Below are 14,692 nucleotides of genomic sequence, written 5' to 3' on the forward strand. Positions count from 1 at the left end.
ATCTTAACTAAGCTTCTCCGGAAATCTTCACCATAATTGGTTTTAGGACTATCAACAGCAGAGTCTCTATAGAAGAGTTCAATGTAGGTAAACTTTCTATTTTCCTGTTGCTGTATTTTACTTGGCCAGTGGCCTGGAAGAAATCAGCACTCCAGGTGATTAACACCCCTTTACTAGTTTTTCACAAACATTTATCCAGAATAGTAGTTTGTAGAAGTGTGCTTGCAAATGCAAAGATTAAAAAAAAAAAAAAAAAAAAAAAGACAGACCCTTTAACAAGGCCTCTGGCCTTGAGCTGGGCTTCACAGAGATGTTGACATTTCTAAGAGAAGTTACCAACTGGGCTCTGTGGTAACAGCTGGCAGGGGAGGAATGAAAGGGGAGAAGCAGCTCCCCACTTTCTCAGGTGCTGCTCTTGAAGGGTTAACTTGCCCAGAACAGTGAAAGAAAAAGCTGCTTTTACGTGAACTTCTGAGCCCCTCCCCTTACATGCTGGGTTTTAAGTTCTGAAACTACCTGAACTTGGGGTTTAGGGGATTAATTGATTACAACAAAAGCTGTGCCCTCTGAGCCTGGCTGCAGCCAAATAAAACTGTTTCCTGCTGTCTTCAGGCCCTACCTTGTCTGTCCCTACAACAGTCCTGTATTCTAGATTGTTCTGTCTGCTTCAACCTATGCCCTACATGTAGTGCCCCTTAAAGCTTCCTGTTGCCCATGTGGACAGCACTTGTTTTAGGCTTCCTGTGTCTTACCTGGAGGAAACCATCTGGTTTTGGCCACTTGGGTCTGCACTCTCAACCTCGTATGCTTTCCTGCTAACCTGCCAGGACTGAGCTGTGGGGCCAGGGTTGCCCACTCCCTCCACTGAGGTTTCCCTGCTAAGCTACAGGACAGTGCAGTGCTGAGCTCTGGGAGTGCAGGCACCCAGCAGGGTCTTGCCAGAGCCTGTGCACTGGACAGCAGACAGCGCCCCTTCCCAGAGCCAGGCTGCAGGCTCATGGCCTGCCCCCAGGACTGGAGACTCCCTCTTGGCCAAACGGGCTGCACAAGACACCTACTAATACTGATACCTGGGGGTCCCTGAATGTCCCAGGATGGCATGGTTAAAGCAGCAGCCTCAGCAAGGCACCACTGTGGATATTATATCAGATTGGAAGCTGCTGCTCAAAGGGACACGTCTTGCCTGAAGCTGCACAGCCAGGAAGTGTGGGGTCCAGAACTGAGCTGGAGAGGGACAGGGCCCCTTCTCTGAACCTCCTGCCTGTCTTTGTAGGATAAGCATGGGGCAGCCCCACCCCTGCTCCCAGAGCTGAGCCCAGACTTCAGGAGGGTCTGAGGTGGGCCCAAAGGTTCAGTCCTGGAGGGCTGTAGGCATAGTGACAGCCTGGGACAGCAGGCCACACACTGAGTCAGCGACTTTATTAATAGTCTCCGATGCTGGTGAACTGTGGTCCCTGACCACCTTCCCAGGAGCAGGCACCCATTCACCTGTGTCTCTGGGTCACAGAGAGGTGCACCAGACCAAGGTGCCCCACCTGGCTGCTGGGTCTAGCCGGTCAGAACCTTTGCCCCTCCCTTTCCTGCCTCCATCTGGCCTGGGGACAAGACCCAGCCCTTTCCTCAGGGTCTCCTTCACCCCAGGAGCCCCGCCACTACTCCTTGCCCAGGCTCTTCTCTAGTGACTGGGGTCCTGACTCTGCTCGCCGCAGGGAAAGGGTGGCAGGTGGGAGGAAGGAGGAAACAGAGGAGGGCTACGAGAGAAGAAGGGAGCCCCTTTACACAGGGGTAGGAGAGGCTGAGGGCTCGCCAAAGGAGGAAAGGAGGCAACAGTGAGGCTCAACTGGAAAGAAAGAGTGGGAAGGGAAAGGCGGGCCGCGGGCAGTGTGAGGGCGGTGAGCTACCCAAGGGGCCAGGGTGGGAATGAGCCGCTGCCCTCAGGGACCGGCGTGGCGGTCCCCTGTGCGCTAGCTGCCGCTCGGCCGTGGATGCGCTGGTGGCGCAATACGTGCTCCCGGCGCCCGAAGCCCTTGCCACACTCCCAGCAGGCAAAGGGCCGCGCGCCCGAGTGCGTCTTGCGGTGGCGCACGAGGTGCTCACGCCAGTAGAAGGTCTTGCCGCACTCGCAGCATGCGTGTGGCTTCTCTCGCGCGGGTAGTGGGCGCAGGGCCGGGCCCGGGCCGCCAGGGTGCGTGCCGCGATGTCGCCGTAGGTGCTCCTTGCGCCGGAAGGCCTTGCCGCACTCGGGACAGGCGTGCGGCTTCTCACTGGAGTGGCTCTGCCGGTGGCGCTGCAGGTGGGCCGGCTTCAGGGGCGTCTTGCCGCACTCCGGGCAGGACGCGGCGCCTGGGGCTGCCAAGAAGACAGGTAGGCCGGGCGCTGGAGGTGCTGGCGGTGGGCTGCCCGGCTCCTGCTTGTAGGGGCGCACGGCCCGGGTGTCCCCTGCTGCTGGCGGCACCTCAGTCCCAGGCACTGCATCTCCTGCTGGAAAGGCGCAGGGTCAGGGGCCCGCAGTGGGCTGCGATCCGGGCGGGCGGGGCAGGCAGACTTAGTACCAGTGTCTGCGGGTCTGGACAAAGGCTGGCGCCGCCAGGCCTAGGTAAATACTCAGTGGACAGATGGACTGCGTGGGGGACACGGGCGTGTGGGTGGGAAGGGGTGACAGGACGAACACCGGTGGAATGACAGGTGGGGGAGGGAGGAACAAGCATACAGAGGGATATGCCGCCGCGGGGGTGGCCACACGATGAAGCCGCAGCAGCGGCAGGAAGGTACCACGAAGACACGCCAGTGGCCGTCTGGCTGGGTGGAGATAGGATGGGAGGTGTTGGGGTGACTGGGAACTAAGCTAGACGTCAGATGAGCGCCTATGCCTTCCTCCAGGTTCCCCATCTGTTTTATGTTGTGAGCTCAGCTTGACCCTCCCACCTGGTCTCCAGCACTGGTTCCGCCCAGACCACCAGTCTCTTTTCCTCAGGTGGACGTCTTTGGCGGTCCCTTCTCCAAAAGGGCTGCACAATGGTGAGCCCTCCTTGCCCTAAAGACTGCACTCCCATCCAAGGCAGTAGGCCCAGAGCGCCACACCCTGATACAGTGACTGTGGGAGATGGGGCGGGCTCCACTGAAGGGGACCTGCTGAGGGCTGGGTGCACAGGCTCCGGAATGAGCTGCCAGCACTGCTCTCCAGACAGCCCTCTCTAGCACCTGGTGCCCCACTATCAGTAGCCACAAAACAGAGAGAGCAAGACCTTCTCTCCAGGGGCTGCTGAGGGCTTTGGACAGAGGCAGCACTCACTGCAGCCGGTGCTTCTCACCGACTGCTCCTGTGGCCTGCCCTCCTAAGTCTGACGCCATCTACCGCCAGCTCCCCAAGGGCAGAGACATGCCAGAGTCATCTCTGGTTCTGGTGCCACGGCCCTTCACTGAACAAGTGGATGACAGTAGGGGCCAAGGGAGAGAAGGGACCCCTAGTGCTGGGGACCAGGAGAACGTAGGGAAGAGCCACTGCTCACCTAAAGGCACCATCCCTCTATCTTCCTTTCCGACACTGACCCCGGAGCCTTCTGCCGTGTCCTGAGATACCCTCACTGCTGTTGAATGATTTGGGGAGGTGGCTGGTCCCTGAAACGAGAGATACCACATTCCAAATTGAGACCGGGTCGCAGCCTGCACCTCCCTTCCCTCACCCACTTCAACCAGTCATCGGACTGGTTTGCTCCAGGCAAACCCAAAGCTGTGCAGCAGAAGCTCCCCTGGCCTCTGGAAACCAGTGTCAGGGAGCTGTCTGGGAGGTGTGTCCTCTGCCCTGTCAACCCTTAGCCAGGCCACCTGCCCGGCCTCTCTCACATTGATGACCCACACAAACTGGGCTTCAGTGTTTCTTTAAGCCCCTAAACTTGGGGTGATTTTTTCCATAGCACCAGATAACTAATTCACACACCTGTTATAAATCTCACTGTGGCTTCTTGCTGTCCTTTGGATAAACTGCAGAACCTATAAGCTACTTTTAAACTCAGGAAAAAAAAATGAAGTGAGTTCAGAACCAGGGCTTCTCTCAGCACAAATGGTGGATAGCTCCTGAGTAGATGGTACCAGCCAAGAGCCCAAAGGCCAAAGAAAAGCTTTGGATTGTCTGTTTTGGGGTTCTTTGCACCATGGTTGCCATTCCCAAACCCTTGCCCAGATGACTGCAGTTCTTCTGGGCTGATGGAGTTGGCCCAGGACCACACCCACCACACCCCTTCCCTTGAACTCTGCTTGGAACATGAGCCGTTCCCACCTGAATCACCAGTCCCTGGGGACACTGGCCATGTTGATGGCTCCACTCTGGGAGGACTCCAGCCTTTCCTAGAAATGTCTGGTGTTGGGAGATGGGGGACTGACTCCTGACCACTCAAGCAGCTCCAGTGGTTATGGGCTGCAGACCATCCCTTGGAGATGGCTCTGCCTTTGCCACACGCTCTAGCTCCACCCTGCTCTGGCCCATCCTTGAACCCTAGATTCAGGTCACAAAGTCTGAGCTTTATGGAGATTTCCTCAGGATGAATATCTGTGCGTCTGATTAAACCCGGCTTGACTTCAACATGCCAGTTCACCAGGTACTGGCTCACATCCTATTTGGGATTCTTGTGTCTTTTTTCCTTAAGATGGGCCTACACCTTGCTTTCCTTGGGCTGTCCTTGTATGGCTAGGCCAGTTCGGGGGACGTTTGGCAGCCCTGCACAATGGGCTGGGTGCGGTCCCACCTTCTCTGTGTTCTCAAATAGTTTATAAAAGACAAGATGAGCCATTCCTTGAAGGGCTGGCAGCACAGAACTGCTGGGGCTTGATGCTTTTTTTTTTTTGTACTGGGGATTAAACCACTGAGTTACATCTCTGGCACATTTTATTTTTTGAGACAGGGTCTCACTAAGTTCTCAAGGCTGGCCTCGAACTTGAGATCCTCCCGACTTAGCCTCTCAAGACACTGGGATTACAGGAGCGCACCACCAGAGGGGAAGCTGGCTTGACACCCTTTGTGGAGGCCTTTGATAAATATCTGACTCACCTCCTCTGGCTTCTGGACTGCAGATGTGCTGCTTCCTCATGAGCACATCTTGGTGATTTGTATTTCCCAGAAATTGAGTACTTCCTCTGGGTGCATAGAGCTGTTCTCTCCAAGGGTGAGCTGTTCTCACCCCTGCTCTGTTCCTCACCAACTTGCTGATGGTCTGTTATAACTTTATTCTTCCCAAGTACAAGTCTGGGGCTTTCTGGTCACACACCTTTGCTTCTCACTACCTCCTGCCTGACCTGTGGACCTGTATTGCTCTCCTGGGCTTCTGGCTGGGAGCCCAGGATCCCCTCCTTTCCTTTCCTCTCCTGGGTTTCTGTAGTGCTCCAGGGCTCTGCCTGAGGCCCCTCCCCCAACCCCCTGCTTCCTGGCCACCCACCAGTCTTCCTCTGGGTTGGGTAGGCTGGCTAGTGCCCTGCCCCCGTGTCTCAAAATAATCCTCTTTAGCTATTGTGTGCTGAGACCAGCTGCTGGGTGACTACAAACAAGTCATCTGAGCTCTCTGGGCAGATCAGATTCTCTCTCAACAGAAGTGGGGAAAGCAGATTATGCTGGGGCTTCCCCATGTCAAACTGTGTACTTCCAGGAAGCGCAAAGATTATTCATTCCCCCAAAGCAAGCATTTTCTTAGTAACTACTATGTGCCAGGGACACATCAGTGAACAAGATGAGGGCTGAATCTACAATCTGGCTAGGGCTGAACACGCCATCAAAAAAACAAAATTAAAGGGTCTGGGGATGTGGCTCAGTGGTAAAGTGCCTGAGTTCCATCCCCAGTACCATTAAAAAAAGAAAGAAAAAAGTAACGCACTAGGGTACAGTTCAGTGATAGAGCACTTGCAGTAACATGGGTGAGGTCCTGGGTTCCAGCCCCAGCAACACACACACAAATTAGCAAATTCACCAAGGCCAGCCTCTTAGTGAGGGGCTCCCTCCATCCTCTAGAACCTGCAAGGCTAAGCAAAGCCCCTGGGGCCAGGGAAGGCTACCGGTTCCCACACTTAGATTCCCCCAGCATACTCCCTCCCTTCCCCAAATGGGAGGGATTTTTCTGCTAGATACACAAAAGCAAATTAAAAGCAACAGTAACTACCATGACTTTACCATCTTACCTAAAAGGAATTTTAATGCCCAAGGAGGCAATTGAATGAGCCAAAAGCAGTTACAGCAACTGGCCACCAAGGGGTGTTTCTGTGCAGGGTTGTTCTGAGTTTGTTCACTCCCCCCACAAGGTGGGCATGCACTCCCACCTTGCTGTAGACTAAGTCACGGCTTAGAGAGAGAGCTATTCACCTGCAGTCTTGAGGCTACCACCAGGCGGGAACATCTCCAGGGCCCTTGGAGATGTTCTCTTGCCAGTGGTTGCCAACCCCAGTGGTAAACAAATCGTGAGGAGCTTTTTTAAAAATGCGAAATTCTAATACCGACAAAGGACTTATATCCATAATATATCAACAATGCTCAAGACTCACCAGCAAGAAAACAAACGGCCAGTTCAGAAGCCAGCAAAGGACTCTGCTGTGGGCTGAGCGCCTTGCCCCAACTCCCCAGCTGGGAGCCTCACCCCCAGGAGGTAGTGCCAGCAAAATACAAGGTTGTGAGGGTAGCTCTCCGGAGTGAACAGAAGAGGCCAGAGTCTCCTGGCCCCTCCTGCCTTTGGAGGATGCAGAGAAAAGGTGCCATCAGGAACCAGGAAAGGGGCCTTCACCAAACCCACCATTGTCTTTGACCTCAGCCTTCTGCATCCAGAACTGTGATGGCTTTCTGCGGTTTATGAGCTGCCTGGCCTCGACACTTGGTTACAGGGCCCAAATGGATACATGAAAACCAGAAAGCACCTCCAACAGAAACCTACACTGGAGGTCACAGCAGCTGATTCCCAAAGACAATGGGAAACTGGAAACCCACCTGCTTGAGTGGAGAAGTGGAGACACATCTAAGCATGGTCCAGGTCACAGCATGCCAGGGTGGCCTTAAAGACACTCTGCAGAGTGGGAAGCCGCCTGGAAGGCTGTGCACCCCAGGATTCCCTTAACTCTGAGCAGATGCTTCTCTGCTGGGCTGACGCAGGGGTGAGGGGAGTGCGGAGACAGCAGAGCTAGCCAAAGGAAGTTCTTTGGGGTGCTGGGATAGTCTGATTGTGGTGGTTATGAAATGTCACACGTCAAATGCATCAGTGCATCAACTCAGATCTATCATTTTGCAGTTTTGGAGCCAGAAGTTCAGAATGGGTCTCTGGGCTAAAATCAAGGTGCTGGCAGGGACGCCTTCCTTCTGGAGTCTCCAGGGCCAAATACATACTGGTGGCTTTCCCAGCTCCCAGAGGCTGCAAAGGGAGGAAGCCAGGCCCAGGAGCTGTGTGTAAGCCACATGCCACTGGTGGTCTGTTATAGCACCCAATCCAGAACATGGTGACCCAGAAAGGGTAAGGAGAAGGCCTGAGCAGCCAGTGGGTGAGCATGGGGTGGCCACAGGGTGGAAGAGGTAAGTGTGGCCCAGAGGAAGAGAAGAGAGCCTGAAAGGCCAGGCTAGAGAAGGGAGCCAGAGGCGGTGGCTGGAGTGGGAGGTGGAGGTCACTTGGAAGAGCAAGAGGACGTCCAACTCCCCTGCACCCAAATTTTGCTCAGAGACTTGGAGATGCTGCCCTTCCCTCTGCTATGCTCCAGTCCCCTGAGGATGAACTGTCACTGTTCCTCCCAACGCCTCACCCCACTGCTGCTCCCCTTGACTGCACCTCACCTACAAGCAGGCCTATCTGCTCCAGCTTCTCCTCTGACCAGCCCCACGTGGTGGCTGAGGCCACATGCTGAAAGGAAAATGCCTTAGACCCTGGCTATTGAAACCAAACTTGCCTGTCTCCTTTTTCCTCTTTTAATGTGGCTGCTAGAACACTTGGGAAGACGTGTGGCTCACATTCTATCTCCCCAGGACAGCATGGCTCTAAACCAGGGTAGATAAGCTTCCTCTGCAAAGGCCTAGATGGTCAAGGTTTTTGGCCTGGCGGGCCACCAGGCTTGGCCCAGTGCTGTGAAAGGCTAGAAGGCCAGTTCTGTCGCTGTGGCTCCAGACCACACAGAAGTAAGCAGCCATGGCTGTGCACCAACAAGACTTCTAGAAAAAGGGGTTATGTCTGCAAATCCCTGTAAGGAATTTAAGCTTGCCCCAAGAGCAGGCTGGTCCTTGGCCTTGGCCTCTGGGAAGTCATCCCTGAGCCCTCAAGGCCTGGGCCAGCCAGAACACAACAAGGGATTTAGAGTGGGACCTGGAGCCACACAGCGGCAGCTGACTTCCAGGCAGGGCGGAGACAGGCCCCAGCAAACACCAGCTTGGCCAGGCCCCTGGGTGATGGTGCTGTGTGCGCTGCCATGCACTGCCACAGGGCAGGCAGCCCTGTACAGGACCCCATGGGTGGACAGAGAGGATGTGTAAGACCCTTCCAGAACAGCATGTCTCCCTACACACAGCAGCTCTCAGGAGCCCTGAGAGTCCTTCCAGCAAGCACCACAGTAACTGAGGGCTTGGGTCCTACCGGGCAGCAGGTGTTGAAAGGAGAGTGGCTCCTGTGCCCTCTTCCTGCCAGATGTTCTCTGAACTTCACCCCGTGTCTGCTTTGCAGCATCTGCACTTGGGATGCACCCTGGTTGTGTGTTCTGAGTGTGTGTAGTGTCCCCCATGCACTGAGGGCTGGCATCCTCTGTAGTGCAGAGTGTGCTGTTAAGGAAGTCCTCCCAGGCCCTGAGGAGCTGGTGGCCAGGGAACCTCTTGCGCAGCCCCGCCCCCTGCCAGCTCACCCAGAGCTCCTCCAGCAGGGCCACGGCCTCCTCCCCGCTCTGGGGCCTTCGACTGCACACCCAGGCCTGGGTGTCCGCGGGTAGGGCACTCAGGAACTGCTCTAGCACCAGCAGCTCCAGCATCTGCTCCTTGGTGTGCACCTCTGGCTGCAGCCAGTCCCGGCACAGGGCACGGAGCAGCCCCAGTGCCTCTCGTGGCCCTGGCGCATCGCCCAGGTGGAAGTGGCGGAAGCGATGCCACGGGGAGTCCAGGGTCAGGGCCTCGGCCACCCCGCCCTCCTGCTTCACTGGCAGGTGCTGGGGCACAGGGACCTCCATGGGGCCTTCTGGGTTGGGGGTGGCAGCACCTGTGGGGAGGGAAATTTTGAAAGTGAGGACTCAGCTCCATCCCCCTAGAGACCACTACCTTCCCCTGTGCCCAAGGGGACCGCAGGGCCCAGACAGGTCTGAAGCTGGGCAGCATCCTGGCTCCACTGCCCTCTCTGACCTCAGTTTCCTCCCTTGTCAGATGCAGTACTTGCCTGTCTCTCCTGGCCACGGGTAGGACAGGTCAATCGAGGTCCCTGTGAGGTGCTGTGCTGAAGAAAGGGTGATTGTGACTCCTCCTGGAAACAGATGAACTCAAATCCTGGCCCTGGCCCTGGCCCTCCCTGGGGGCAGCCCTGGGTACTGCTGTACCTCAGTCTCCTCCAAGCTTCTCAACAGCTTCAAGGTGACGATTAAAAACATGTACAGGGCTTATAAGGAGGCCTCAAGAGCAAGCACCACCCACCCTCTTCCTCCTAAATAGCCGGGGGCTGATCTTCAGCCCTAGGACTACCCACTGTGTCTGTGTCTCCTCCAGCTTTTGGGAGGGAGCAGGTTAAGTGAGATAAGGGGAGCAGTAGGATAGGACTATGACCTTGTAAGAGACTGGTTCCTCTCTGCCATGCAAGGACAGTGAGGTGGCCTCTGCAACAAGAGGCCTCACCTGCCCCCCACCCCCAGCTGCACTCTGATCTCAGCCTCCAGCCTCCAGCACCATAAACAGATTCAGTTCAGGAAGCTGTAAAAAAGCATCACAGGGGGCTGGAGTTGTGGCTGACATGCATGAGGAACTGCACATAAACAGCACTGCATATAAACAAATAAATGAAGTCTATGGACAACTAAAAATATGTTTTTTAAAAAAAGGACCAGACTGGGTGGCCTGGACAACACACAGATGCTTACTTCTAAGGCTGGAGTCTAAGGGGAGGTAAGCACCAGGGCTGCTCAGGCCATGTCCGGCTGCAGAGGCTGCCCTGCGTCTTGTGGTGGGCAGGGGAAGGGAACTCGTGTCTTTCCTTGAGGAGCACTGACCCCTCTCATTCCTGAAGGCAGAGGTGGACAAGGCTATGGCTGCAGAATGGGTGATGCTACCAGAAGGGACGCTTAGCAAGGTCTGCAAACAGGTCTGTCAGTGCACAGAGAGAGCCCCGCACTGCTGGCCTCAGTGGGCCCTGGCCAGAGATACTGGTCAGCATCCTACAGTGCACAGGACAAGCCTCCAGTCAAAACCATCTGCCCTCACAAGTCAGCAGTGCCAAGGATGAGAAACTCTGGACAGGAGTCATGGTCCTGGGTTGTCTGGAGACCTCTGAGAGCCTTCCAGGGGTACTATGGTTCAGTACTGTTTTCATGACACTAGGAAAGTGATCTGCTTCCGGCTTCATGTTACACTGAAGCCAGGACACCCTGATAGGCCAGGCCCTCTGTGGTTCACAGCTGAGAGTTGCTAACTGATCCGTGATCATGAGATGAAGAGTTCATCTGCTGTGTGCTGGCTCCACGTTGGGCATGAACCATCTGGCAGAGGCCTCCCTCCTCTGGTGCAGCACTCCTTCCCTGTTCTCTATACTCCAGCCACATAGGCTCCCTCCTATGCCCACTCAAGGTAGCTCCCACTCCAGGGCCTATGCCTGGCTCCTCCTCTCTGCCATGCACCTGCTGTCTCCTCCCTGGATGGCTCTTCTGCCCCTGGTCACGCTCAGCTGATACCTTCTCTTCACTGGGGCCTCGATGCCCCTCTGGAGATACTCCCAGAAAATGCACCCTACTGTGGCATCCATGTGCATTTCTCCATGCCTCCCTATTACTAGTTTTCTTTTAGCATTTAATAAGATGTGGCATTAACCATATTGCTGTTCCATCTTCCTTCACTAGAGTTTAAGCTCCAAGAAGGCAAGACACCATATATTCCAGGTCCAGCATTCTGTTGGGCACTCAGAAATTTTATAGGATGATCAATCCCACGGGGCTGGTGTCATCACCCCTTCATGCAGATGAGAAAGTACAGGTAGCTTGCTGAAACACCAGCTAGTAAGTGGAAGAACCTGAATTCACCCCACTTCTGCAGGGCTCAAATCTAGGCTGCAGCATCCCCTCCCACCCACCCATCAATTCAAGTTCTGATGGGCTTGGAAGCCAACAAGGAAGGCATCCAGAAAACCAGGGCCAGTGCCAAGCCTCAAAAGCCCCACAGAAACCTGTTCTGCCATGGAAAGACCCTTGTGCACTGGAGAGGACTCTGAGCCAATGGGAGTGAGGTCCAGGCATCTGGCTGACCTGATTTATAAGCCTGGGTTGCAAAGAGTAAGCTGCTTGGGGCAGGGAGGACTTTTTGCTAGGACCTGAAGTCATCCAGTTCAGGAATACGTACTGAATAATGAGTATGATTATTCACCCTGTAGGTCAACCTGTCCCTCAAGGAGTACTCTCTGCCATCTGCATGAAGGCAGCTATAACCCTGTTGTCTGGCAGGCTGGTTGTGTCACAGGGTTCAGAGCCACGTACCCTGGATGTCTAAGGAATGTCATCTGCCTTACACTGCAACACCTCCCAACAGCCCTGAGCTAGGATCCCACTGTACAGAGAAATGTACACCAAAGGAGTGATGGAACTGAACCCAGATCTGACTTCAGGGCTCACGCCAGTCATACCCAGCATCATGGTGCAGCATCCACACAGGCTGGACTCATGTCATGGTTAAGAGCCAGGCATAGCTGGAGCATAGCTGGCTCACTGGACTTCTAGCTCTGCCACTCATCATCATGAACTTGGTCATGTGACTTGCCTTCTCTAAGCTTATCAGCTCCACCTTTAATTAATACAGGACCAATAGTAGCCCCTGCTCCTCAAGTAGAAGCATGGATTAGACACAGTACAGCATAGATCAAATGTCCCATAAAGGCCTGCTGGCCCCTGAGACTCACAACCTCAGCATTAATGGCATCTTGGACTGGACAATTCTGTGTCACAGGAGGCTGTCCTGTGCAGTGCAGATGTTTAGCAGTATCCTTGGCCTTGTTCCATTACATGCTAGTAGCACTTTCTAGGTGTGACAACCTCAAACATCTCCAGTTATAGTTGGCTGTTCCTGGTGCGACAAAACCAAGCCTGGCTAAGAAGCCACTCACCCACAGGCCAAATATTTACTCAGAGCAAAAGAATCTGAAGCAAATTCCGGCTCTGCCACCTACCGTCCAGCGTCCTTGGACAAAGTACAAGGACACGTTTTACACACAGAATCTCCATTTCCTTGGCTGTAAAATAGGGACAAAAATAATAAAACTAGCCCAAGAGCCACAGTGGGAAATAATATAAGGAAAATAAAAATGCGGAGAAGAGCACCTTGCAAGATGCCTAGGTGCTCAAGTTAGCATTTAGTCTTATGATAGTCCAAAGTCCCTTGCGAGATGCTACGGGAAACAAGCACACAGACTGAAACACATTTATAAACTGCAATAGGCATCAAAACAGGATTTAGGAGTGGCCCCACCCTAACCGGGCGGCCCCTCCAGACGGCCGGCCACCTCCAAGCCCACAGGATGAATTCTGTTCCCTTGCAGCACGCTACTGAGGCAGGCGCCCTTGACCCAGAAATAAAGGAACAGGGCCGCGATCCTCACCCCCGGGAATCCCAGCGCCGTGGGGCGCAGGTACGCGGCAAACAGCGCGCACGCCAGGCCGCCGCTCGCCACCCGCCTCGGGTCCCTCCCCGAACCTCGCGCGCGCACCTTCCCGAAGGGGCGGCTCCCTCGTGGGGTCGCGTTCGGCCGCCTCCCTCCCCACGGCCTACCCCGGACAGCCCTCCGCCCCCGACTCCCCCGCCGCCGCCCGCTCCCGCCCCGGGCCGCGCCCCAGAAGCGCCTCGTCCTCGGCCCGCCGCCCCCAGCCCTCCTCCTCTCCCCTCGCTCACCTCACTCCCGGCGAGGCCCCCCAAGCCCCTCACCTTCCCGCACATGCGCACAGAGCTCACCGGACTCCATGCCCCGGCAGGCTTTGCGCCAACTCACCCGGCTCCCCCTTCCCCTCAACACCCACACCCCGAGTTGCCCGTTCCGCCCAACAACTCCCCTCCTCCAGGGCCGCTCTGGGACTACGCTTCCCAGGGGGCATCGCGCCAAAGGCGGCTGCCCATTGGTCCTCGCTGCGCCCCCGCGTCTCCACCAGCGCTAGAACTACATTTCCCAAGATGCATCGGAGCGCGGCCTGCGCCCAATAGACTACCGCGAACGCAAACTGAGTGCTGCGGTCTTCGGACTACGTTTCCCCGAATTCATGCGGGGGCTTCCTATTAGCCAGCGCGCCAGCCTCCAAAGAAGAGGCGGAGCCATGGCGGCGGCGTCGCGGAGACCCGGGAGGCTGGCACTTGTCCTCACTCCGGTGAAGCGCCTCCGGGACCCAGGAGCCTCGGCGGGCAGGAGGCGAGTCCGGCCCGGGCTCTCCGTCCTGCCGCAGCCGCCGCCTCGGCCGCAGGTTGCGAGAAGCCCCGCACCTCTAGGACCTCTGAAGACCCCTGCAGGGACAGGGAGGCAGGTACCTAGCAAGCATCCGTCAGAAGGCAGCTGGTTACTGTGCTCACCGAATTCGTGGATGCACAGGTGTCACGGCGGTTAACTGGCGGGCAGAGGACCTTACCCCCGGCCTACCCACCGTGGCCTACTGCCCTGCCCCACCTGTAGGCCCCCCTCTGCCTGCCTAACGTGTTGTTGTCACCCAAGCCTCTTCTGCTCCTAGAACCCCGGTCTCGTTTTCCTGTGTTATCTAATGGCCTATTTCACATCGCCACTTGGATTCCTAGGCCCCGCCCATCCCAGACTCTCCCTCTCTGCCAGCCAGGATTTCTTAAAAGGCATCTCTGACATAAAATGGGCAGTCGAGAATGTTTCACTACTTACCTTTCCCGAGAAGAAACTGGTTTCTTTCTGCTACACCATCTTAAACGTGTCCATTATTCATCCAAACGTTCAGGCCAAAAAATGGCAGGGTGGACCTTGAGTCTCCTCTTCCACCATTCCTACACAAGCGAAGGGTGGTCCTTGAGTCTCTTTTTCCATGCCAGTCGCCCATACACATCTATTCTAACAGCAGGTCCTGTTGACTCTGCCTTCAGAATAGTCAGGACTATGATGGAATGCTATTTAGTCTTGAAATGCTATTTAGTCAGAGCTGTCCACAGCTCTCCCGTCCACTGCTAACCTGGTCCAAGTTGCTTTGCCCCCTCTGAACATTGACCTGCTTGCTCTCTGGCCTCCTGCACCCAGTTCCTTCTGCAGATCACAGCCAGAGGGATTTTTTTTTCTTTTTTTTTTTAATGGTAAAATATACATAGCATGAAACTTGCTTTATTGACCCATTTTTTGATTGTACCTTTTGGTGGCATTTAAGTACATTTAGATTGTTATACAAAACCATCCACCTCCAGAACTTTTTTATTTTGCAAAATTGAATCTGCATCCATTAAACAATAACTTTCTATTCACTCTCCCCAGCCTCTGCAACCACCATCCATTTTTGTTATTGTTGTACTGGGAATTGAGCCCAGGGC

At 55.2% G+C, this 14,692-nt stretch overlaps 1 protein-coding gene across 16 annotated transcripts; it reads right to left on the reverse strand.

Annotated features, from left to right (window-relative positions):
- Positions 1–1,402: 1,402 nt before the first annotated feature.
- On the reverse strand, positions 1,403–13,209 carry Znf444 (zinc finger protein 444). 16 transcript variants are annotated; one of them, XM_076838101.2, is made up of 5 exons: positions 13,158–13,209; positions 9,363–9,419; positions 8,842–9,188; positions 3,510–3,618; positions 1,403–2,481 (listed from the first exon to the last, which is right to left on the reverse strand). In XM_076838101.2, the coding sequence occupies exons 3-5, from the start codon at positions 9,157–9,159 to the stop codon at positions 1,898–1,900; spliced, it is 1,011 nt and encodes a 336-aa protein (XP_076694216.1). In that variant the 5' UTR covers positions 9,160–9,188; positions 9,363–9,419; positions 13,158–13,209; the 3' UTR covers positions 1,403–1,897. The 16 variants fall into 16 exon arrangements, with proteins under 16 accessions (XP_076694216.1, XP_076694214.1, XP_076694207.1 ...); XM_076838099.2 differs by having other exon boundaries at positions 9,363–9,446; XM_076838092.2 differs by having other exon boundaries at positions 13,121–13,172.
- Between the last annotated feature and the right edge of the window lie 1,483 nt (positions 13,210–14,692).

This window comes from Callospermophilus lateralis, chromosome 18 (assembly GCF_048772815.1).
Source record: "Callospermophilus lateralis isolate mCalLat2 chromosome 18, mCalLat2.hap1, whole genome shotgun sequence".
NCBI lineage: Eukaryota > Metazoa > Chordata > Mammalia > Rodentia > Sciuridae > Callospermophilus > Callospermophilus lateralis.